General features: G+C 41.4%; 1 protein-coding gene across 1 annotated transcript; it reads right to left on the minus strand.

Annotated features, from left to right (window-relative positions):
* Positions 1 to 8,448: 8,448 nt before the first annotated feature.
* On the minus strand, positions 8,449 to 25,327 carry ADAD1 (adenosine deaminase domain containing 1). The gene is made up of 12 exons (XM_081332103.1): positions 25,259 to 25,327; positions 24,888 to 25,105; positions 21,860 to 22,042; positions 20,544 to 20,711; positions 18,883 to 18,969; positions 17,457 to 17,582; positions 17,246 to 17,369; positions 16,931 to 17,101; positions 14,538 to 14,764; positions 12,184 to 12,421; positions 11,840 to 11,972; positions 8,449 to 9,268 (listed from the first exon to the last, which is right to left on the minus strand). The coding sequence occupies exons 2-12, from the start codon at positions 25,093 to 25,095 to the stop codon at positions 9,155 to 9,157; spliced, it is 1,779 nt and encodes a 592-aa protein (XP_081188229.1). The 5' UTR covers positions 25,096 to 25,105; positions 25,259 to 25,327; the 3' UTR covers positions 8,449 to 9,154.
* Between the last annotated feature and the right edge of the window lie 1,435 nt (positions 25,328 to 26,762).

Below are 26,762 nucleotides of genomic sequence, written 5' to 3' on the forward strand. Positions count from 1 at the left end.
TCCTATGTCATATTTTGAGGACCATTCGGAGACTACAACTGTCGCAGAATGCAACTGTGTGAGTTGTGATGGGGGTTTCCCGATACTCCCATGTAACACCTCTACTCCGTGAGCTGCATTGGCTTCCGGTTGCCCTCCGGGTGAGATTCAAAGTGCTGGTGATGACCTATAAAGCCCTAAATGGCTTGGGTCCGGGATATTTGAGGGAACACCTGCTGCCAGCATCAAGTTCCCTTCGTCCAGTGCGCTCGCAGAGGGAGGGTCTTCTCAGGGTGCCGCCGGTAAAAGATTGCCGGCGGATAACAGCCAGAGAGAGGGCCTTTTCTGTGGGTGCGCCTGCCCTCTGGAACCAGCTGCCCGTGGAGCTCAGGACTGCCCCTGACCTACGCTCATTCCGCCGGGACCTGAAGACTTGGCTCTTTGACCTCTCTGACCCAGGCTGAGAATTTTAACTGGGGTTTTATTTTCAGGGATAATTTAATCTTTTAATTCTCTTTTAACTTTGTATTTTATATTGGTATGATTTTAAAATGCCCTGTAAACCGCCCTGAGTCCTTCGGGAAAGGGCGGTATATAAATGTAATAAAATCTAAAATCTAAAATCTAAATATCTGGCCTGAAACAAATAATCATTTACTAACTTTTAGTACAATGGCATGATCTAAACTTGGAGGACATTGTTATCAATCCACTGCTATAGTCAGATCATTATTTTATTCATATAGTTATTATTAGATTGTGTGACTGCTGCAGGGGTGATAGGCCAATCAAGCTGATTTGACACAGGTATTTCACTGAGTCAAATAATTTATTAAGGGGATCTGGGAATTTCCCCAGCAATCAGTACACCTGATTGCTTTTGGGAGTTCAATGTTAAGGCACAAGGCAAGATTGCATCCAATTAACATCTGCAGTCTCACATCTCAGTCTCTCCTTAGTTCTCTAAAAACACTAGAAAATGAAGAAACAGACACACTGAATTGTGGCTGCTCAGAAAATCATAGCCACTTCCAGGATCACACCACACAGCTCAGCAAGAGAAACTTGTTTTACTAAAATGAGCTCCGCAGCACTGTGGAATGCTGCAAACTCAAGTTAGTGAAGCCAAGGTTTCTCCACTGCTGAGATCACACTGCACTACACTGCAATCCCACATGCGGCCATCATTTTCCAAGCAGCCACTTCTGGAATTGTGCCATGTGGCAGCAGGGAATCATCCTCAAAAAATGATAGCTGCTGGTGGGATTGCACTGTGCAGCTCTGCAATGAAGAGGCTTGCATCTGCAGCACCAGAACACAGGGCCATGCAGTGCAATCCTGGAAGCGGCTGCCATTTTCTGAGCAGCCATAGTTCAATGCAGGCACTCAGGAAATAGCAGTTTCTTCCAGGCTAGGCCTCCCAGGGCCTCCCCTACTGAAGGCAGCTGGTGCTCCATTTAACGTGTGATTTGACATCAGGAAGAGGAGGGGTGGGGGAATTAAGTCCAGGACTATCTGTATACTGCATGTTTTGCTAAGGGTTACCTATATCCATTTGCCTGGAAATGGAAGATGTATGTTGGCTGCTGTAATAATTTTCTGATGCTATTTGCAGATATTTTCATTCACTCAAGACTTAAATGCCATTGGGACAGTCTTATAACTTTACCACCAGTTTCTAAGAGCAAACAAGATTCTTTTGAGTTCATAGAAATTGTGGGAGTGGATAATATTCCCTAGGGGTTGGTTTCTTTGAGTGGCTGGATGAAGTGTGGCATAAGGTTTTATTTGGTAAATGATCAGTTTGAGTGTGGGAGATATCAGCTTTGAAGAACATATTGCATGTTTCTACCTAAATAAGGCATTTCTGAATCCATTTGTATTTTGTTGTTGTTAGTTGCGAAGTCGTGTCCAACCCCTCGCAACCCCATGGACAATGTTCCTCCAGGCCTTCCTGTCCTCTACCATCTTCTGTAGTCCATTTAAGCTCACACCTACTGCTTCAGTGACTCCATCCAGCCACCTCATTCTCTGTTGTCCCCTTCTTCTCTTGCCCTCAACCTTTCCCAGCATTAGGGTCTTCTCCAGTGAGTCCTTCCTTCTCATTAGGTGGCCAAAGTATTTGAGTTTTAGCTTCAGGATCCGGCCTTCTAAAGAGCAGTCAGGGTTGATCTCCTCTAGGACTGACCGGTTTGAACACCTTGCAGTCCAAGGGACCCACAGGAGTCTTCTCCAGCACCATAGTTCAAAGGCCTCAATTCTTTTGCGTTCAGCCTTTCTTATGGTCCAACTTTCACAGCCATACATTGCAACTGGGAAGACCAGTTTGTATTAGTTTCTAATTACTCATCTTCTTTTTTTTGGGGGGGGGGGGGAAGATGAGGTTTCAACTTCAGAAAATGTTAAAACAGATTGTCTTTATCCCTTGGATGCTGTTGAAGTCCTCATTCAATGAAGGGAAAAGACAAAGTGAGTCCAAACATATTCCAATTGAATTCTTACGAGTGTTATTGTCTATAGTTGACGCATTCAAATTGATTTTAATCCCTAATTTGGCTTTGGATGAGTTTGCTGTCCCTTGAAAGAACCTCCCTTGATGTTCTCTTAAGACTCATAGCTTCTACTTGACCAGAAGATGGAAGTCATAAATGGGTCTTTATCTTTAATAGACCACTTGTATCTAGATCTGGCATGGCCAACTCATGGCCCACAGGCTGCATGTGATCCTGAACAGCTAGTAATGTGGCTCCATGTTATGATAAAGTCTATTAAAAAGGAATTTTACATACGTTAGCTATATTATATATTTTATATGCAACCCAAGACAATTCCTCCACTAAATATGGCCCAGCAAGCCAAAAGGTTGGACATCCTTTACATGGAGCTTCCTTTCCCTATCCCAGAAGTTGCAGTTGGTTCAGGAAGTGATAGATCCAGTAGTGTCACATATATGTTGTAGTTGCTACTTACTACTCATTTCTTGACCAATTCAAGATGCTGGCTTAAGCATTTTAAATATTACAAGGCTTGGCACTCTGCTCCAGGACTGTCTAATCAAAATCAACTCATCAGCATATCCATCTCAAGAGACACTGCCTGGGTCTTTAACCCAGATAATGTAAAACTACTTAAAACTAAGAGGTATGAGTATTTAATGATAGCTTAGAATAGTTGATTGATTAATCTTGCAACCTCATCAATAAGACAGTTCTACATTATGAATAATCTTTTCCCTATGGCTCACGGTAGCCCCACCAATGCTTTGATTTCAATGGTTTCATATTAGGTTATCATCATAAATTAATGAAATACATTTTTCTTTATGGCAATTATCTTTGTTTCCTTCTACTTTTGCAGATTGTATTTTGGTAAATTGCAGTTTGTTTATATTACCGTCTGCAAAATTCAGTCATATACAGCAGGAGTCTCCAACTCCTGGGCCATGGACTATTCAGAACTGGGCTGCGGAAGTATGGACGCACATCTCCATTTGCGAGTGCAGCAGACACACGACTGCACACAACTCCCTTTATGTGAGTGGCGGGCGTGCATGTCCACTGCTTGCACAAATACAGCTGCTCGCATGGAACCATCCCCTCTCCTTCCCCACCGGTCTGCAAAGCTGGAGAGGTTGCTATACAGGTTCATACAAATAAATATTTCCTGTTAGGAACAAGTGCTTTTCTGTAATTTGGTCTATAGCAGACATGTCAAACTCACAACGTCACGTGACATCGCACAACGTATCGGAACTTTTTCCCATTGCCGGCAATGGGATGGGCACGGTTTCTCTGTGACGCTCCGGCCAATTGCTCCAGGGAAGCGAAAATGACTCATTTTCTTATAAAAGGAAATTTTAGATAATTCTTGGTTTATAGCAGAGACCAGTTTACTGGAAAATACTAAATTAGCAAAGAAATAAGCACTGGATACTGCTAATTTTATTATACATTTATTCCAATATACACAACGAAATATAGTAAAAAATGCTTGTACACAAATTCTTGTGCTAAATTTAAACATAGGAAGTCTAATCACTAAAAACTTAAAACAAAAAGATTGAGTTTCAGTGGTTTGGTTGCTTCATAAATAAAAGGAAATCATATATGGCTCTACAAGGTACATAAATGCTATGTATTTATGTATAATTGCATGAACAATCATTTATTTATTTATTTATTTATTCACATTTATATACCGCCCTATTCCCTGAGGACTTACAATCATTCTTAGTACCATCATGAAGATTCCTTCTTGAACTAAAATCTAAAGTGAATTAACCATTAAAGTGATTAGATGATTTACTCCTTCAAATAGTTTTAACTATTCCATAGGACCATTCTATAAAACATTTACTTCAATGAAAATATTTAGCTTTATAAGGGCTTTCCCACCCTCAAAAAACAGTTTAACTTCTAAGGGACATTATCTTTTATTTATTTATTTATTTATTTATTTATTTATTTATTTTATTTATTTGTTTTTATAAACCGCCCTTCTCCCGAGGGACTCAGGGCGGTGTACAGAGTAAGGTAGGTATACAGATTGAACAATAGTGAAAAACAATAGTAAAACAACTGAGACCCCAAGAGCTATCAGGCCAGGCCGGACTGCTGGAACAGGTAAGTTTTTAAATCGCGCCGGAAGGTGCGGAGGTCGGGGGCCATCCGGATTTCGGTTGGCAAGCAGTTCCAGAGGGCTGGCGCACCCACTGAGAATGCCCTCCCCCTGGGGGCCACCAGCCGGCATTCCTTGAGCGGTGGCACCCTGAGGAGGCCCTCTCTGTGGGAGCGCACAGGACGGAGGGGTGTTGACGTTGGCAGAAGGTGCTCCCGTAGGTAGTCTGGACCCATGCCATGTAGGGCTTTGTATGTCATTGTTAGCACCTTGAATTTCACTCGGAAGGCAACTGGAAGCCAGTGCAGCTCCCGGAGGAGAGGTGTGATATGGGAGTATCGGGAGGCCCCCAAAAGTGTCCGTGCAGCTACACTTTGCACCAGTTGAAGCTTCCGAGTGGATCTCAAGGGCAGCCCCATGTAGAGAGCGTTACAGTAGTCCAGGCGAGAGGTCACAAGTGCATGGGTGACTGTACATAAGGCATCCAGGTCCAGATAAGGTCGTAGTTGGCGCACCAGTCGAACCCGGGAGAAGGCCCCCTTGGTCACAGCTCCTATGTGATCTTCCAGGGATAGCTGCGAGTCTAGGAGGACACCCAGGTTGCGGGCCCTATCAACAGGGGGTAATAACTCATCCCCGATGTTAAGGGGTGGAATGATCCGAGTATCCTGGCTTGCCGGTACGTACAGCCATTCAGTCTTGTCCGGGTTGAGTTGAAGCCTGTTCCTCCCCATCCATTCCCGGACCGCTTTCAGGCAGCGGGACATCACGTCGAGGGCATCACTGATGCTGTTTGGAGTTGAGATGAAAAGCTGGGTGTCATCAGCATACTGATGGTACCCTACTCCAAAGCTACGAATGATCTCACCCAGCGGTTTCATGTAGATGTTTAACAGGAGAGGCGAGAGGACTGACCCCTGAGGGACTCCGCAAACGAGAGGCCTCTGGGTCGACCTCTGTCCCCCTGCCAGCACCGACTGCGAGCGACCCTGGAGAAAGGAGGAGAACCACCGCAGAACCGTGCCTCCCACTCCCAGTCCCGTGAGGCGCCGCAGCAAGATACCATGGTCGATGGTATCGAAAGCCGCCGAAAGGTCTAATAAGACTAGGACAGAGGAATGGCCCCTGTCCCGGGCTCTCCAGAGATCATTCATCAGAGCGACCAATGCCGTCTCCGTGCTGTAGCCCGGCCTGAAGCCCGATTGGCATGGGTCTAGATAAACCGCTTCATCCAGGACCTGAGGAAGTTGATGTGCCACCACGCTCTCAACAACCTTCGCAAGGAAGCGAAGATTGGAGACTGGACGAAAGTTATTCAATGAGGTTGGGTCCAAGGTGGGCTTCTTGAGGAGAGGTCTCACCACCGCCTCCTTCAAGGCAGTGGGGAAGTGACCCTCACTCAGAGAAGCAGAGATGACCGCCAAAAACCAGCCTCGTGTCCCCTCTCAGGCTGCATAAGCCAGCCAGGAAGGGCACGGGTCCAGTAAGCATGTGGAGGAGCTCAACCTCCTCATAATCCTGTCCACTTCCTTCGGAGTCACAGGATCAAATTCCTCCCAGATGACGTCGACAAGACTGTCCATGTCCTGTTCCTCCAACTCTGCCCAGTTGGAGTCTAGGCCGGTTCGAATCCGAGCGATTTTATCCAACAGATATTGACCGAATTCCTCGGCTCGACCCTGCAAGGGTTCCTCCCTCACCTCTTGGTTCAGTAGGGAGCGAGTCACTCTGAACAAGGCAGCCGGGCGATTATCTGCAGACGCGATGAGGGTGGAAAAGTAGTTGGATTTTGCCACCCTTATCGCTGCGAGATAAGACCTGGTGAGGATTCTTAGTCGCAATCGGTCGGATTCGGATCGACTGGATCTCCAACGGCTCTCTAGGCCCCGTCTCCGACGCTTCATCTCCCGGAGCTCCGCGGTGAACCATGGGGCTCGCTGGGATCTGCGCCGGGTCAGGGGCCGCAGGGGTACAACTCAGTCCAGAGCCTCCGTGGCTGCCCTTTCCCAGGCTTCCACTATGGCATCCGCCGAGCTGTGAGCAGGGAGTGCATGTGGGTCCCCAAGCGCTGCCTGGAACCTATCAGGGTCCATTAGGCGCCTAGGGCGGTACCATCTGGTTGGCACCGTGCACTCACGGCGGGGGGTGGCAAAGGGGAAGTCTAGCCGTAGGAGGTGATGATCGGTCCATGACAGGGGCGTAACGGTCGTGGCACCCCCACCGATATCATCACGCCACCGTCCAGACAAGAACACCAAGTCGGGGGTGTGGCCTCCCTCATGAGTCGGTCCAGAAATTATTTGCAACAGGTCCATGGCCGCCATGGAAGCCATGAACTCCCGAGCTAGTTCGGACGATCCTCCCAGGGACGGTAGGTTAAAGTCGCCCAAGACCATGAGTTTTGGGAATTCAACCACCAACCCTGAGAGGACATCGAGTAGCTTGGGCAGGGCTGCCGCTGCACGATTAGGTGGTAGGTACGCCAGCAGCAGGCCCAACTGCACCCCTGGGCCGTATCTCAGAAGGAGAGACTCACACCCGACTATCTGAGGGACGGTGGTCTCTCGCGGGCTAAGGGACTCCCTGATGATAACTGCCACTCCTCCGCCCCTCCCGTGGGCCCGAGGCTGGTGCAGCACCTGGAAACCTGGCGGGCAGAGGTCAACCAGAGGGACACCACCCTCTGGGCCCAGCCAGGTTTCCGTGATGCAAGCCAGGTCCGCGTGCTCGCTCTCCACTAGGTCACAAACAAGGTGAGCCTTGTTAGCTACGGACCTGGCATTTAGGTAGACCAGCCTGAGCATAGGAGGCTGCACACCTTCGCTCCCGGGTCCTCGGGGGAAGTACAGAGGGTCGGAGCGTCTCACCGCTTGTACAGAGCGGAGATGACTCTCCCGGTGACGATACGGCCCTCTGCTTGTGCACCTTCTGCCGTTCCCCACCATCCTGGGAATTGGCTGTTCGTCAGCTCGCCACTGGGCTTTGTCGGCGACTGGTCCTCGTTCTCCACCTTCGCGAATGGTCGTAGGCCTGGCCTGCGCTATGGTAGCTGGAAGGCCCGCCTTCACCGAACAACCATAGTCTTTTCCCGCCCCCCTCCCTAACCCGACAAAGAACTTAACTAGGAACTTAACCAGGGGCCTCTTGTTGGACTTGTGCTGGAGGCCCCTGACCCTGCCTGGCCATCTCTCAGAGGCCCAATGGTCGGGCCCGTCATCGAGATTCGATGTATTGTAGGCGGGACGCACCCAGGAGAGGGGGGAACTCCTGAGGGCGAGTAGGTCTGTGCTCGAATATTGGAGAAGCATAGAGTCACAGGGTGTTGTTTTTTTTTGGGAAGGCGGTCCCCTCGGTGGAGAATTGGAAGGAGGGTCGAGTTGGGTAGGTGGGTATCTGGACCGTCACCCAGCCACTGCCACTTGGCTAGGTGAACCCCAGAAGCAGGCCACTCCCCATCCTCTCACGATGGGTTGTGACTCTGCTTCCGGGGGTGGTCCAGGACCCACTCTGGGTGAAGCATACCCCATAGAGCTCTCACCTCTATGGGGCTGCAGGTGTAAGGTCAAGCCACTCTGCCACCGTGGCTTGCACCCAGGCCCATCATGTCCTGTGGGGCGAGGGTGGGCAGGGGGTTGAGAGTTGGTAGAGGCAAGATGATGATGGCCTCGGTGGTCTAGTCGCCGCTATTTTCACTGGTCAGCTGCATCGTGGCGTCTTCAAGCAAAAATTACTTTATAGGGGCTTTGAGTTTCAAATGTGTTTCAGTATATTAATGAACCACACTCTCCAGAATTAGTTGAATCATGCTTATTTTACTAGGAATAAAGTGTAGTATTACTATACAAAGCAGTATGAATATCAAACTTAAGCCTTAAGGTGTCAAATATTTTCAGATACCCAATACATTTTCTAAGTTGTTTCTATTAGTGATCCAAATACTGTTTAAAAGTTCTGCAAGTTACAGAATTACTTCCATAATATACAGCAAACAGATCACACACTTTGTTCAAAATGTATTAGTGGGCGTTTACTCTTGTAATGCAAGCATAATTTATGTAGTTTCCTACAGATAAATTTAAGTCCCACAACTGAAAAGGGATTTAAACCCACAAAGTTTCAAAATGATTAATAAGGTGAACTGTGGCTTTTTATGCCAGAATTGCACATAACTTTTCAGAAAGCAAGCCAATGATATATAATAGCTTGTTCTGCTATTATATAACATGGTATAGATCAAAAGCATAGTCAGCCACACTATATTTTCCCAAAAGTATTCCACAAATTCAAAGTCCTTGAGATAGCAGTTAAGTCTACCTTACAACAAATAGGTAGCACAAACTACTTTAGCTTTTATTTTTACATTGACAAAGAAATAAAAAAACATGTACCGGTATATATTAACTAAACAGTATATTTGTTTTGCTTATGTTTATGGACATTTTTTTAATCTATCAGCTCATATTACTGGTCAGCACTGATCTAAATCTTTAACCAATTAAAAAATTATTCTCAGAACAAAAGCTTATTTCAACGGGTCATAGAGCTGGTATATTAACCTTTACATGCTGAAATATTCAATGTGTGGAGACTTCACAATCCAAGATCCATAACCATGTTGCTCCAAGTAGGATTTCAGCAAGTATTTTGTCCCTTGGTAAGATTCTGCCATAATCTAAATTTAAAAAAAAATAATATTGAGGAATTGATAAGAAATTGCTAAGAAATTTTAACAAGAAGCCTTTTCAAGAAATGTACTTTCTGATTTTAACTGATGTAATGAATGGCTGCAACTTTTTCCTAGATCTTATACTGTGATTATTATGGATTTGACTTTTTTATTCTGTTACATTTTGTTTTAAATAGTTAAAGAAGAGCTGTATGTCACCTGTCACATGTATGAATGAATGATGTCAATAGTCACTCAATAGTCCTAAACTTACAACCATTCATTTAGCCACTGAAATTACAAACAACACTGAAAAAAAGGGTTTATTACCAGTTTTCACACTTACGACTGTTGCAACATCCCTGTGATTATGTGATCAAAATACTGGCACTTGGCAACTGGCATGTACTTATAACAGTTATGCTGTCCTGGGACCATATGATCACTATTTGTAATCTTCCCAGCCGGCTTTTGATAACCAAAGTCAGTGGGGAAAGCCAGATTTGCTTAATGACTGCATGATTCATTTAACAACTGCAGTGATTTGCTTAACAACTATAGCAAAAAAGGTTGCAAAATGAGGCATAGCTCACTTAGCAATGGAAATTTTGGGCTCGACTGTAATTGTAAACTGAGGACTACATGTTTGTTGTTGTTAGTTGCGAAGTCGTGTCCAACCCATCGCGACCCCATGGACAACGTTCCTCCAGGCCTTCCTGTCCTCTACCATCTTCTGGAGTCCATTTAAGCTCACGCCTACTGCTTCAGTGACTCCATCCAGCCACCCAAGTTTTGCACTCTCCTTCTTCACTCGCAACAAGAGGCTCTTTAGTTCCTCTTCACTTTCTGCCATTAGAGTGGTATCATCTGCATATCTTAGGTTGTTGATGTTTCTTCCGGCAATCTTAATTCCAACTTTTGATTCATCTAGCCCTGCCTTTCTCATGATGTGCTCTGCATATAAGTTAAATAGGCAAGGCGACAGTATACAGCCTTGCCGGACTCCTTTCCCAATTTTGAACCAATCAGTGGTTCCGTGTCCAGTTCTCACTGTTGCTTCTTGGTCCGCATATAGGTTTCTCAAGAGACAATTAAGATGGTCTGGTACGCCCATCTCTTTAAGGACTTGCCACAGTTTGTTATGATCCACACAATCAAAGGCTTTAGCATAGTCAATGAAGCAGAAGTAGATGTTTTTCTGGAACTCTCTAGCTTTCTCCATGATCCAGTGTATGTTAGCAATTTGATCTCTAGTTCCTCTGCCTTTTTCGAAATCCTGCCTCTACTTCTGGTAGTTCTCGATCCACATACTGCTGGAGTCTAGCTTGTAGAATTTTAAGCATAACTTTACTAGCATGTGAAATGAGTGCAATGGTGCGATAGTTTGAACATTCTTTGGCACTGCCTTTCTTTGGAATTGGAATGTAAACTGATCTTTTCCAATCCTGTGGCCACTGTTGAGTTTTCCAAATTTGCTGGCAAATTGAGTGTAGCACTTTTACTGCATCGTCTTTTAAGATTTTGAATAACTCAGCTGGAATACTGTCACCTCCACTAGCTTTGTTGTTGCTCAGTTTTTCTAAGGCCCACTTCTCTTCACATTCTAAGATGTCTGGCTCGAGGTCAGTGACCACCTCAGTGTGATTATCAGGGACGTTAAGCTCATTCTTGTATAGTTCTTCTGTGTAATTTTGCCACCTCTTCTTAATCTCTTCTGCCTCTGTTAGGTCCCTGCCATTTTGGTCCTTTATCATGCCCACTTTTGCATAAAACGTTCCTTTCATCTCTCCAATTTTCTTGTACATGTAGAGAAATAGTAAGCAGGATTGGAATTCATTGGATGGAAGATATAAAAAAATCCTAGGGTTGCACACTGGTCCTATAGTTGCTAAGAATGAAGCTGAGCTTCAATGTTATTTTTTATTTTCCACAATCTATTAATCTAGTGGTTTGGGGGAGGAGAAAGCCTATGCAGATCGTACAGGCAATACCAATTTTTCTATGATTGCTTGAATAGATAGCCCGTATTTTAGATGTTAAAGTTATCAGAAAGTTTGCTTTTAGATGACAAAAGAGATATATACAATATTTATTTTCTTCTCCATTTTGTGATAAATGGAGATACATTATGAAAAAGTACACACAGTATGGGATGCTTCTCTTTACATATCCTAAATTCCTCAAGGCCACAATGAAAGACTACTCAATAACTTTTCTTCTTTTGTTACAAATGTAAAAAGGAAATAAGGGATAGAAAGATGGACAGAAATTCTGAAAACAATTAACTTAGACAAAACTGGCTTGCCTTTGGTAATATGATTCCTACTTATAGACTAGGCAGTATCATGAAGTCATCCTGTAAAGTTAAGACAAGTTACATGCAGATTCACTTCCCAAATCTATTATCAATGCAGATCCATTTCTGCAACAGATCTCAAATAATGGCTATTCTCCTTGCTAATACTTAATCACACCATGATTATTACTTAGTTTTGAAGTCAATAATTCAGTAGCTATAATTATACATTAGAAATTATAACACTTTTACTAGAACACATTTATATTAGCTAATGTTACCTTTGCTTCATGGTAAGTTGTTGCGTTAAGTAAATCTTCTCTCTTTGATTCTTTAACCACTAACTTAAAGCGACTTAACATTGCAGCTTTGCAAAGACGACTTGCCATTGAAATACCACTTTTGAAGGGTGAACTAATTTTGAAAAAGATAGCAACAATAAGATGCATATTCCAAGAACAATTACCACTGTTTAAAACTGTAAGCTATCATTGCATAATAAAATTAAAAATTATTTTGAAAGAAGTTCCTGTCAAAATTATTTTAATATAAAATTAAATTTATATAGTTTTTCTAAAGAACATTTGTTCATATTTTATTTAATGAACTTTATTGTAACACTGACCTTTCAATGATTTTTCCATTTAATCCATCTATTACCTCCAACGATAAGTCTCCTTGTGACCAATTCACACTAAGAGACCTATCGTCCAGGTTGATAAGCACAGGGTATGCAGCAGTTGCCAAATTAATATGAGGTCTATTCACAAGGTAGAACATGGGAAGTTTTTTACTAAGTGCATCATCTATGCGCTGTTTGATGGCTATTTCTAATCCTCTTGTACTACAGCCGTTTGTGTCCCCTAAAAAAATTGAGATTCATATAACAAATATTAAAAAGAGGATCAAGGAATTAACTTGAAAATTAATTTTACTGTCAAGATGAAGTTCTATAAAATTATAGTAGACATTTACTTTTACACAGAGCAGTAAAATTTAAAGACACTGAAAACCAATACTGCCAATAAAATTCATGTTTATTATTTCAGTACTGATTAAGAAACTTTTGCAACTAAATAGCAGATTCATGTATCAGTTTAAAAACATAGATCTCCTAAACCAGGGGTGCCAAACTTGCAACGTCACATGACGTCGTGACTTTTTGCCATTGCTGGCAATGGGGTGGGCGCAGTTTTGTGATACATCCGGCCCGCGGGCCAGCAGTTTGTCACCCATGTCCTAAACCATTCATTATAAAACAAACATCAGTTAGGCCAAGGACTGCATATGAATACATATTGAAATCTGTATATTTAAGTTCTAAATGAGGATTTCATAGAATTCCAGCACTGCATTTTTGTATACTTGTTTAGAATGTCAAAACAGCTCATATTTATTGAAACTAAATGTAGCATTTAAACCTGTATTTCTTCTCTAATAAGCTTCACTCTTACAAGTCATGTGAAAAAGGTAAATATCTCAGATGAACAAGGCATAACATTACGCTGTCATTTGTTTTAAAAAAAGAAAGCCAAAAGGAAAAAGTCATCTGTAAAAAACTAAGTACACCTTTTGATTCAATCATGTGTAGAACCACCTTTAGCAGCAATAACTTGAATAGTTTTCTGTATGACTTTATCAGTCTCTCACCTTGTTGTGGAGGAATTTTGGCCCACTCTTCTTTACATCATTACTTCAATTCATTGAGGTTTGTGGGCATTTGTTTATGCACGTCTCTTGAGGTCCCACCACAGAATTTCAGTTGGATTGAGGTCTGGATTCTGCCTGGCCCATTGGAACACCTTGGTTTTTTTCTTTCAGCCATTCTGTTATAGATTTGTTGGTGCGCTTGGGATCATTGACCTGATACATGACCCAATGCCAGACAGCTTTAGTTGTCAGACAGATGACTTTATATTTGACTTTAGAATACTTTATTATATAGAAATGGTCGACTCAAAAACTGTTAAGATGCCCAGGTCCTGTGGCTGCAAAACAAGCCCAAATCATCACCTTTTCCACCACGATTGACAGTTGGCATGAGATGTTTGTGCTGATATGCATTTTTTTTTCACCAAACGTGGCACTATGCATTATGATGAAACATCTCTACTTTGGTCTCATCTGTCTGAAGGACAGTGTTCCAGAAGTCTTGTGATTTGTTTAGGTGCAACTCTGCAAACCTAAGCCATGCTGCCATGTTCTTTTTAGAGAGAAGAGGGTTTCTCTCTAAACAAACCACACTTTTTCAGTCTTTTTCTTATCGTGCTATCATAAACTTTAAACATTTAACACGCTAACTAAAGCCTGTGGAGTCTTGAGATGTAACTCTTGGATTTTTCTGCAATTTCTCTGAGCATTCCAGTCTGATCTTGTAGTGAATTTGCTGGGACATCCACTTCTGGGATTATTTGTAAATATCTTGAATGCTTTCCACTTATGAATTATCTTCCTCACTGTAAAAAGATGGACTTAAAATTGTTTGGAAAGGGCCTTATATCCTTTCCCATTCTGATGGGCAGCAGCAACTGCTTCTCTAAAAATACTGCTGATGATTTTACTCTTCAGTATTGTATTAACACTCACTCTATGTTGGAGATCAGCAAACATCTAACATTTTGGTTTTTATAGATTATCACCTGCTGATGATCAATTAATCAAGGATACTTGATTAGCAGCATCTGGCTATTACTTAGCCTTCATCCCTATGGAAGCAGTAAAGGTGTACGTAGTTTTTCCACATATGCCTTCTCCATTTTGGCTTTTTTTTTGTAAAATAAATGATGACATGGTATAATATGTCATGTGTTGTTCTTCTGATGTTGTATTTACCTACTTTTAAGAACTGCTAAGGACAAGATAATTTTTACTATATCCTAATATGTAAAACTATAGAACACAAAGAGGGCGTAGTTTCTTTTTCACATGACTGTGTATCTTTATAATAGAGCACTGCTGAATTAGAAATAATTTACTTACCAAGAATTATTGTGCTAACATAAACTGGCTGAATGAAGTGACTCAGTAGGGCTCCTTGAACACCCAGTACTTCCCATCTTGTCAGTTTATCACTGGTAGACATGCTGCTTATTGTGGCAATTTCAGCAGGACAAAAAGCTGTGAGATAAACCTTGCCCTCAACAACCACATGAAGACACAGTTCTTCATTAGCTTCAAATGCAGACACTGAGTTTGGATTGAGGTGTCTACAACAAAGAATTATATTCAGGCCTTATATATCCCAAATATATAGATAAGAGAAATAAAAATATTATTTTAAGAGGATACAAAACACTGAAATAAAAGCTAGATTGAAAAGTATTTTATTTTTATGCAAGAATATTTTATAAAGATATAACATTTCAAGGTGTTGGACAAGGAGTACAAAGACACAGATTCTAATTCACTCTCGGCCATAGGAATTTAATAGAGAGCTTTTGGAAAACCTACCTCACAGAGTGGCTTTGGGGAAGCAAAAAATAGGACAGTATTATGCTACTTTGGGCTATATATCACTGTTTTCTGAGGTTTTCGCGGGTGTTTGTATGTGGATCTTTGGTCATTCGGGTTTTTCCCCACGTAGAATTGAAGGTGTAAGAGCAACGTTTCGACGGAATCCCATCCGTCATCCTCAGGCTGGTGGCTTCTGTCCACCCAGCACAGATCAACTCCGTAGCCAAGACACTCATCTCCAGAACAAAACACCTAGCTGACGAACAACACCTAAAAACCGAACTACACACTCTCACTAATGTACTAACAGCCAATGGATTCCAAAGAAACACAATTACCAACTTAATCCGAAGAGAGACACCCACAAAAACCCAAGACAGAGAACAAGAAAATGGCAAAGCCCTCCTCCCATACTTAAAAGGGACCACAGACAGAATCAGCAAGGTCCTCCAAAAACACAACATCAAAACAGCATTCTACACAGACAGAAAAATATCCACCTTCCTAAGAAACCCTAAGGACATAATTGGGTTAGAAAACCAAGGAGTATACGAAATCCCATGCCCCACCTGCCCCACCACATACATCGGACAGACCAACAGAAGAATAAGTGCACGCATTGAAGAGCACAAAAACTCACTCAGAAAGGGAGAACAAACTTCATCCCTGGTCCAACACTTTGAAGCCACGGGACATGAAATTGATTTTAAAAAAACCAAAACTATCGCCAAAATTGAACATTTTAACAACAGAATAATCAGAGAAGCCATTGAGATAGAAAAACGCCCCCACAGCATGAACAAACGAGATGATACCTCTCGCCTACCAGCCATTTGGAAACCCGCCTTGATTGACAGACGAGTCCCAACCAAGAATGATACCAGACCCAAACTCATGATAACATCACATGACATCACCACCACACAACCATTCAAAAAGCAAATCCGAACCCACAATGATAACGAGGCACAACCACAAAACAGAAACCTAACTACAGCTGCAACATCAGCCACTTTAAACCCCTCCAAACCACACAATAAGCAAACTGACACCCACTATAAAAACATGGCACCACCACAAACACGAAGCCGAACAAAAGCAGCACAACTCACCAGCTCAGGTCTAAGGCTGGCAGCTGTGACCAGCCCATCCACTCAAAACACACCCCCACCCAATCAGAACACACCCACCATTCAAAACACACTCCCACCCAATCAGAACACACCTAATCCCCCACCCAATCAGAGCACACCTCCACCCACAGAACACACGCCCTCTGGCAGTTTAAAAAAGAGGAACAAACAGCCACTACCACATGCTTCTCCCAGAAGAAGGAAATATAAATATATATAAATATATAAATATATAAATATATATATATATATAAGGTAAAGGTAAAGGTTCCCCCGCACCTGCGTGCTAGTCGTTTCCGACTCTAGGGGCCGGTGCTCATCTCCGTTTCAAAGCCAAAGAGCCAGCGCTTGACCGAGGACGTCTCCGTGGTCATGTGGCCGGCATGACTAGATGCCAAAGGCGCACGGGGCGCTGTTACCTTCCCACCGTAGTGGTCCCTATTTTTCTACTTGCATTTTTACGTGCTTTCGAACTGCTAGGTTGGCAGAAGCTGGGACGAGTAACAGGCACTCACTCTGTTACGCGGCACTCGGGATTCGACCCGCCAAACTGCCGACCTTCTAATCGACAAGCTCAGCGTCCTAACCCACTGAGCCACCGCGTCCCTATATATATATATATATATATATATATATATATATATATATATATATATATATATATATATATATATATATATGAATGAATTAAATAAACAAAAAGTCTCAGGGATACATAATACATGTTTATGAGGCAAATTGTGTATTTTTATGAATTCTGCTTTACCTTTAGAAAACAATACTTACAGGTTGGACTTTATCTGAGCAGATCCTTTTGGCAACTGATTCATGTAGAGATATATTTTTACATTCGGTTTTAATGCAAGCAGGTTACATGTTGGTTCAGTACAAAATATGGATTTGTCCATCATAGCAGGATTTTTACTGTAGTAAAGTAAAAGCTGTCTATAAAAATACCTTTAAAGAAATATTAACATTTTAGACATTAGATATCAAGTCCTTAGAATCCTTAACTGCAGTTGAATTTCTATGAACTTCAACAATACATAAGAATTATATAAATGTAATTGGGGGGAGGGGGAAGTATCATTATATACTTACCTAAGTAAAGAGCGCCTTGCAGTAACAACTGCATGACTATCGTGCAACACTCTTCCATCAGGATGACTGCATTGGCTATAGTTAAATTCACCTGTTCCAACAGCTACCACTTCATATTGTGTAGCTATGGGGGGAAAAGTAATTTTTTGTGTGTTCAGGCTAAAAAGACTACCAACACCTAAACAATATTATTTGCAGGAAACATGCCTACCTCTTTCAATTATGAAGGCAGCTACTGAACTGCTACAATTCTGGTACTCTGGATACTTAGCCACCAAATTATCGAATGTTTCTCTGACAACTTGAGAAATTTTTCTATGTGCGAGATGCTGTCCCTCTAGTAAAATATTTTTTAAAAAAGTAAACAAGAGGTTTTTTTAGCTGTATGATATAATCATTCAAGAATAGAAAGAACATTAAAGTTTACATTCTTCAGTGAATAAATAGTTGGTAAATTGTGAGTGGAAAATCATTTTCTTGAAACCTGTAGGACTTTCAACTATTTATTTTGAAAATGCCAAAGTAAAATTGTACTTGGAATCCACAACCAGTTAGAGAAAATTTAACATGTAGCCAGTGATCTTTATCCCTGTATCAAAGGATAATGGCCAGCTCAGACATTTGAACTACAGGTGGTCCTTGCTTAATGACTCCATATTCAGGGATTGAATTTACAATGATGCTGTATAGAGATAATTATCTCTGGACTTGTCAGCAGCAGCATCCGAATGGTTACATGACTGCAATCCACAATTACAACAGTCCAAGATTTTGCAGTCACATGATCTCTATTTGAGACCTTCATGCAAATATTATTGCTCTATCTAGCTCCTAATACAGATTTCTCTGCCCATAATCACAAGAGTTGTGTGAGTCTCAAATCCAGGCCAGGAATCCATTTACCCTTGAATTAGAGGGTTGGAAAGCCCCTCAAGGTCTAGATCAGGTAGTCCAACCTGCGGTTTGAATGTGACCCTGGACAGCTAGGTATGCTGCCCAAAATATAAAAAATAAAGTTTAAAAAATACTTTAACTAAGGACTGGATGCGTCACAACGAAACTGTGCCCAACCTATTGCCATCAATGGGGAAAAAGTTCCGATATGTTGTGTGACGTTGCGAATTTGACATGTCTGATCTAGACTATCTTACTGCCCAGATCATAAATCCACACACTATCTATCTCAGCCAAAAGGCTATTCATTTGAAAATTGCCAGCAAGGACATCTATGATTCCAGAAAGCATGTTAAAAAAAAGGCAATTGCAAACCAGACTCATTTTACTAAGGGGGGGGGATTTAAAGAAGGATCCTTAACTAGAGGTTAAGGCTAAGTAGTACAGTTCCTTTCTTTACTGAAACATAATGACTCTCTGCAACGAATCAGCCAGATCTTCCTTGGCTGTCTTAATTAACAATGAAAGCAAGGGTCAAGTGAGCATCAAGTTGGTCTCATACTACCACAGCCCTGATGAGGTCTTAGTTACAGAAATTGAAATTTATCTGCAACACAGCTAAGCAGGCACTTGACAGACTTGATAATTCAATGCCGTCACAGATACTGCATTACTTCATCAATAAAATGGATAAACTATATGGATTAATTTAGATGTTTAAGAGTAAAACAGCACATTCCTACCATAATGAATCTTTGTAAAATAAGCAGATTCTGTTGTTATTTGAGGTTTGGTTGCATGTATAGTTTCAGCAAAATTTCTGACAGGACCTGCAAACATAGTAGCAGTTATAAAGATTAAACCCTTCCATACTACTAAGGTGAAGTGCTATCCTTGGGCCACCCCCCTCAAAAAAAAATCTATGCTGCTTTGAAATTTCCTGTCTCATTACTGCTCCATCCTGACTGCATTGACCCTGTTCCCAGTTAATTCAGTCAAAAGACTTCCTTCCAAGGTAATGGTTAACAAATCCTTGAGATAGTAGGACTGCTCTTCAATGGCAAAAGTACAGTCACCCATGCACTTGTGACCTCTCGTCTTGACTACTGCAACGCTCTTTACATGGGGCTGCCCTTGAGAACCACTCGGAAGCTTCAGCTGGTACAGAGTGCAGCGGCACGAACACTTTTGGGGGCTTCCCGATACTCCCATATTACACCTCTCCTCCGTGAGCTGCACTGGCTTCCAGTTGCCTTCCAAGTGAAATTCAAGGTGCTAGTGATGACATACAAAGCCCTACATGGCATGGGTCCGGATTACCTACGGGAACACCTACTGCCAGCGTCAACACCCCTCCGTCCTGTGCGCTCCCAGAGAGGGCCTCCTCAGAGTGCCACCGGTCAGAGAATGCCGGCTGGTGACCCCCAGGGGGAGAGCATTCTCGGTGGGTGCGCCAACCCTCTGGAACTGCTTGCCAGCCAAAATCCGGATGGCCCCCGACCTTCGCACCTTCCGGCGTGACTTAAAAACCTATCTATTCCAGCAAGCTGGCCTGGCCTGATAGATTTGGGGTTTATTTGTTTTATTATTGCTTTATTGTATACTTGCCTTGCTCTGTACACCGCCCTGAGTCCTCCGGGAGAAGGGCGGTATATAAAACAAATAAAATAAATAAATAAATAAATAAATAAAATAAGAGGGAAATCAGCACTTTAACATCATATCTTAACAGCAATTTAAGATGTGCACGAAGCAACAATATCATGCTGGCAGAAGAGAAAATGTTACCAAGGTAGATTTATAAAAATACATCTTTAAATTATTTAAGGCAGCAGCTTCTACAGAAGATTAAATCTAGGACTCTACAATTTGATTTATGCTTCTCTTCATCTAAACCCATATGGGAGAAAAACTGAGTGCTTTTCAGATTGTTTTTAATGACTTTATTAGCTTTTGAGGGGTTATGCTACTCAGAGTCACATACTGTGTATGAGATAGGTAGCTACATACATAATGTGTCCCAATAATGTAAATCTACTTACCACTCCAAGATTAGGTAAAATTATTCTATCTGCCCTTTTCTCCAGAATCCCTAGTACTAAGTTTCAGATATAAAGAATTCCACTAAACCAGGAGTCCCCAAACCCTGGGCTATGGACCGGTACCAGAAACTGAGCCGAGCAAACTACCAAAGCTCCATCTACAGTATGCACATGTGAGATGCAGGTAGCACATGAAATCCCCCCCCGGTTGTTGGAAAAGTCTCTCTCCATGGAACTGATCCTTGACACCCCAAACGTTGGGGGGCTACTGCAGTAAAAAGTTGGGGCGATGTTACTTCCATCCCTCAAATTCCAATTGTACAGACAGAATATCCATTTATGTTTCAAAATAAAAGCTTTACCTGGGTTTTCTAAGGCTTTTGGTTCTGCCTCTTCCAATTGCAGAAGTTCATCAAGAGCAAGTTTTGCTGCATTTGATTTTGATTCCTTTTTATTTTGGCCCAATCCAGTCTTATACTGAATGCCATCAACTACAGCACAAAAAGCAAAGTAAGCTCCCAAGAGATTTCCTTCAAAATGCAAAAAGGAAAGCAAATATTTATTTCTAATTTCAAAAATTCCAACATAGATTGTTGACAGTTGTTTCACACTACCAAATCAAACCCTCTTTCTGATAAATGGGTGAAGCTAGCATCCATTTATCAATTCCTAGCATCAAGTGTTATATCAGATTTCTAGATAAGAGAATTTTATATTTTAGCTAGGTGAAGATAAGATACATCTTAATAATCTTATTTAAGTCTGGCATGCAATATTGGGAACAATAATTAAAAAATCCGACTTCACAAGTAAGCCTGTAGAACAATGTGAATATTTGACAGATGGCATTTAGAATAGCCATTACATATTTTTCAGAAATATTATACCAGGATTTCTGAGTTTGGAATCAAGATCTTTCATTTGCTTTCAGAGTGATTTTCTAGTTTAATTCAGAAAATACATTAACTAGGGTTGGTTAATTCAGGAGTGCCTCTGTAGTAATTGGGATCAATTTTTATTTTATTTTCCTGGAAATTTTAAGAGTGCAGTAAGTATTTTAAGCCTTGCAGAAGCTTAAGGCACCTCTAATTTTTTCCCCTTTCACCATTTGCAGTGTTAAGGCACTGGATTAGAAACTGGGAGACCATGGGATCTAGTCCTCCCTTATGCATGGGAGCTGATTGGGTGACTTTGGACCAGTCTTTATCAACCCAACTCATCTTATCAGGTTGCTATTGTGGGGGGGGGGAGTAGAAAGCAGGAACATTATGTACAACACCCTGAGTTGTACAGGGATAGGCTGGATCTAATAAATATAAGTTACATACTGTGGTTTGTCTTCAGATCTTATAGATCGTGTGAATTACTACCTTTGGAAAAGAACCAAAAAGGGCCAAAATTGGAGCCATCATGACATCCTCAGTTAAGCCTTCCTTAATGCTGGTATAAATGTGCAGTCCCCAGCTGAAAAGAATTTCCCACCAGTGTGCCAAACACACTTTAGTTTAATTTCTTGCACTACACTGAAGAAAAACCCCAAGTTAACAAACCATGGAGTTCTATATGCAGTATATTTACAGCAAACCAGAGCTTCCTAGGCTTTTCTGATGTACATAATACATATTTCAATATCCAGCTATTAGAACACTGCAGATAATTTACAATTAAAAAAACTAACCTGTTGCCACAGTTTCCTTTAATTCAAGCTGTACACGCTGCATTTGTGCAAACTGATGCAAAGCTGAGACTGGGTTGATCTCTCCACGCTTGTATTTTGCAATAAATTCCTTTGGAATTTTCTTGGGAGGAAGTGAAGTAATTGGAATTACAGGCACAGTTTTAGTACATTGATAGTCATGACCTAAAATGCATTGGTAAACAGCAGGAAAAAAAGAACTAATGTGATTTACATCATTTACTTGATCTGAAACATAGTAACATCCTTCACTGTTATTATTTATATTTTTTCTCTTCCAAAAATTTCTTTAGAGGCAATTTACAAATAAGACTTTTTGTGCATTTATTCCACTTTATTCTTGATCTGCCCCTTTCAGAACCTGTACAGGGAAGGATAGAACTGTTAACAGTTATTTAAAAAATACCAATATATGCTTATCTAGAAAAATACCATATAAGAAAATCAATAACTAGTAAGAAAGGATATTATATAATCATATCTACAACATAATGGAATGCTTGGGGCATTCTGAACTATAAATGTATTAATCTGTATAACTGAAGCAACATCCAAAAACAACAGATCAAACAACAGTTGTGCCAAAGATTTGTCAATCTGAATCAATGGCTAATATCAGATGGATACATCATATTCAAAGAACTCTGTTAATGAATATTATGTTTGCAATAAGATGTAGAAGCAACTGCTACCAAATCTAATTGTCATAATAGTTGCTAGCCAAACTAGCAACTGCAGAGACTGAAAATGTAGATCTCACAACAGTACAAGCTCTTGTAACTGATAACATGGAAGTTGCATTGAAAATATTAAATGTAATTGTATAGTACTGTCTCATATTCTGGTAAGAGACCTAAATGGGAATACTGTACAATAACAAACTGTAAAGTTATTGTGAAACTATTCAACAATTACTATCTTGCTAATTAAATTTTGAAGGTTCTGGGAGAACCATGGAAAAGAAAATAGACGTAATGCCAGGAAACTAGCACTACAGTTACCATTCCTTTTCAGATCTTTTTAAAAATAATAATTCGCAGTGTGGTACAACAAATGATTCTGTACCCCAAATTACACAGCATTCAAAGCCAGATGTTTTTACTCAAATGTTTTATTTTATTCAAAACATTAGTTTCCAAAAACAGAATACAAAAAACCAAAGGTAAACATTACACCAAAAAAGTTCATAAACAAGACAAAACAAACATTCATAAATTGTCCCTACCCAGCTGAACACTCATAAATATATTTCAAGATAATAACTCCTCTCCCTTCTGAAGCAGGCACACAAATTTCTACCACACTACTCAACCCACTTAGCCTGGCATCTATCTAATATATGAAAACATAGTTAACAGATAAAACTAACAGCTGAATTAAACATCTAAATCCTCGGTTAACAATCTATTTATTGTATTACACTCACAGAAATCCACAACGGCTTCTAGTCTACCACAGACATGTCAAACCTGTGATGTCACATGACGTCATGCAATGTATCGCGAGTTTTGCCATTGCCGGCAATGGGGTGGGCACGGCTTCCACGTGACACATCCGGCCCATGGGCCGGCAGTTTGACACCCTTGGTCTACCATAAATCACAACAATCATTATGTCTGGTCCATCCAAGATCAAATATACTCGAATGATTCTTATTAATAAGGCTTTTCCTCAAGGTATTAAAAGGGATCTTTTCTAACAATTGGATTTTATTCTGCAAATACCCAAGTCTGTTGTGTGTATCTCCACAGTATTTGTTGTACGAAAAGGTCTCCTATAAATTATAAAATGTGTCTTAACATTTGTTTTCTATTTGGATATAGAAAATCCATTGCAATCCATTGTAATGCAATGGGACTTTCTTGGCTTTTTTCCTTTGAAAACTTCCACCTCTTATCCAAATAGCTTCTTCAGTTTTCAAAGGAAAAAAAAACACAAGAAAGTTCAGTTGATTTGAAAAAAAGCACCTTTGGGACATTCTATATGCTTCTACCAATTTCAGTGTTCATCAAGAAAATTAGAGATAGTGCCTGTCTCCCAAATGCTCCTGGCATTCACAATTTTATGAAAACCTGAGGTTTTGTTCAAATCACCAGTACACAAAACTGAAGGAAAAATATGAAAACAACTGTCTTTGGATAGATCCAAATTTTGTTTTCATTCAGTTCACCTGGCAGTAAACTTTTTGCATCTTCATCAGAGAGGATATCATTCATCTGGAAGAAATATCTCCTGTTCTCAATGAAATTCTGGCACTATGTTTTGAACAATTGAAAACAGTTTTAATAAGATACTGCTGAATAGCAGAGAAAAATTGGGAGCAGACTTAAAACTGTTCTGAAAGTGAAACAAATATCCGAATACTGTCCTCAGAAAAAATAAGAAAACAATGGAGAGTTTCCCACTGATATAATAGTTGTATACTGCAATTACATCTTGCTTTGCTCACTATACCAACATTTCTCAATCTTGGGTTACTTGAAGTGTGGATGTCAACTCCCAGAATTCCCCAGTTATTTTCAAAATTCTAGCCTTTTACTCCAAATAGTTTCTTTTAATGTTCTGTTCTAAAATGTCAACATACCAATTTTGCTGTGGTCATTATTAAATGTTGGAAAGGGAACACTTTTGCTAATTATTAGCAACATTATTTGAATCAGATGTTTCTGTAGAACAAGGCTATCCAAAAATGTTATGAGAGGAATATTGCATTTTGCAAAAATGTTATTAGAGGAATAAAATAATTAAGAAATGTTTTAAATTGCAAACAAGTTAATTTCTTAAAGCAAAAGCAATCAGGCCTCATTACATTTATATACCAGCACCTGTATTAAGGTATTACCTTTTAAGGACGTCCAAAGACAGGACTAGGCACGTATCCATAGTTTAATCATAGTCCTAGTTTATATGTACTTACTACAATTTTTTACAGAATGCTTTAAGTACTACCAAGCTCCTAATTCTTTAGTGTTGATAAGACAACGGAAAAGCCACCATTCAAAACCAATACCTGTAATAGGGGTCACCTTAGAGGCCAAGTTTGATTCACTGGATGTTTCTGGGATTAAAAACACCGGTTTAGCATTCTCCGTTTGCCGAAACAAACCACTATGAGACGAAGACGGGGCAGAAGGTTGAGATGGCTGGGCAGGCAAGTTCTTCTTCAACATTTGAGCAAAACTAGGTACTCTAGAAACCTGAGCCCAGTCATTTGCCATCTTTTCTCACCTAAAACCAAGTCGAAACAACAAAGAGCGTTATTTATCAGCCGGGCATTCTGGCGTCAATAAGGCGGCCTTCTCAACGCCCGTCCCGCAACTGGGAGAAGAAGGGGCAGCGGAGAAAGCGTCTCTCCCTTAGGAAACGAAGGAGGCCACTAACCCTTCGCCCACCCAATGAGCTCCAACGGAAACTCCGCCTTGGAGAGAAACTACACGAAGCTGAAAAGAAAGCCCGGACACCACTGGACCGAACCTCCCGAGTTCTAGAATCCCACGCGGGAAAGCGCGCCGCCTTCGCCCGCTTTTCAGGCTGCCGGTCACGTGATTCACACTTCTCCTTCTGCTCCTCCTCCGCCCGACGTTTTAACGGTTCTCGGGCGGCGGCTGGCCGGCTGGCTGGCTGGGATGCCTGGTAGAAGCGAGCGTTCCCGACTACCGCAAGAATGGAACGGTTTGGTGGAAGGTGCGATTTGGAACACGCGCCCTCCTCCTGATCATTTGCAAAGGAAAGGGCGGTTTTATACGACCGTCCCTTTTTAGAGTGAAGGTTGCCGCCCGCTTTAAGACGTTGGACGCGAATGCGGAGGATTTCGGGGAGGGAGCTCTGAAGGTTTATTCTTTATTCCGCGGCCGAATTAGTGGAAAAAAAATGCACCTGCTGGATCTAGTGTGGCTTCGCTCCGCTTTTGCCGCATTGCCGAATCTGGCTGGCTCGAACGTAACTTTCCAAGGCTTCGCTATACATAATAAAACTCAAATACAGGGGTCTTCAAACTTGGCCCTTTTATGACTTGTGGACTTCAACTCCCAGAATTCCTCAGCCAGCAAAGCTGGCTGAGGAATTCTGGGAGTTGAAGTCCACAAGTCATAAAAGGGCCAAGTTTGGAGACCCCTGCTCAAATACTTTGGCCACCTAATGAGAAGGAAGGACTCACTGGAGAAGAGCTGGGATGCTGGGAAAGATTGAGGGCAATAGAAGAAGGGGACGACAGAGAATGAGGTGGCTGGATGGAGTCATTGAAGCAGTAGGCATGAGCTTAGATGGACTCCAGAAGATGGTAGAGGACAGGAAGGCCTGGAGGAACATTGTCCATAGGGTCGCGATGGGTCGGACACGACTTCGCAACTAACAACAACAATTCATTCTTTGACACAGTGCCTAAATCAGTGGGACAGCGAAAATGCTGTGGACATAATATACTTGGATTTCAGTAAGGCATTCAGTGAAGTAGACCACAACTTACTTTTGATAAGCTAGAAAAATGTGATAAACTGCACTCAATGAGTAACTACACGGAAGGAAGATACACATACATACATACAGGGTCTCCTCCTAAAGCAGCGGGTCGGACTAGACCTCCAAGGTTCCTCCCAACTCGTATTCTGTAAGGAGGAAACCTTGCTTTTTAAATCGTACCTCCATTTTTTCTTCCTGAACAATATAACAATATTAGTAAATATGTTGCTAATTTACACTGAATTTAGGAGGAATAGTGTAGTTCAACTCAATCCTTTTCACTAAACTTAAAACTGTGTGTGATGCGATATTCCAAAATAAATGGTGTATAGTTATTTATATGGATATTATTTATTAAGTTGGTATTCTAGTGAGCAATGCAATGAGTACAATCCAAGATCTTAAAATCTCATCTGAAAGTAAATGC

Source organism: Vipera berus, assembly GCF_964194415.1.
Source record: "Vipera berus genome assembly, chromosome: 7".
Lineage (NCBI taxonomy): Eukaryota > Metazoa > Chordata > Lepidosauria > Squamata > Viperidae > Vipera > Vipera berus.

Excerpts from the sequence above, each read along its gene's own strand:
- ADAD1 (XM_081332103.1), bottom strand. The coding sequence starts at position 25,095 with ATGGCAAATGACTGGGCTCAGGTTTCTAGAGTACCTAGTTTTGCTCAA. Across the intron at positions 17,370-17,456 it reads TGCCTTCATAATTGAAAGAG|CTACACAATATGAAGTGGTA; the intron begins GTAGGCATGTTT and ends TTCCCCCCATAG. Across the intron at positions 11,973-12,183 it reads AATGGAAAAATCATTGAAAG|TTCACCCTTCAAAAGTGGTA; the intron begins GTCAGTGTTACA and ends TTTCAAAATTAG.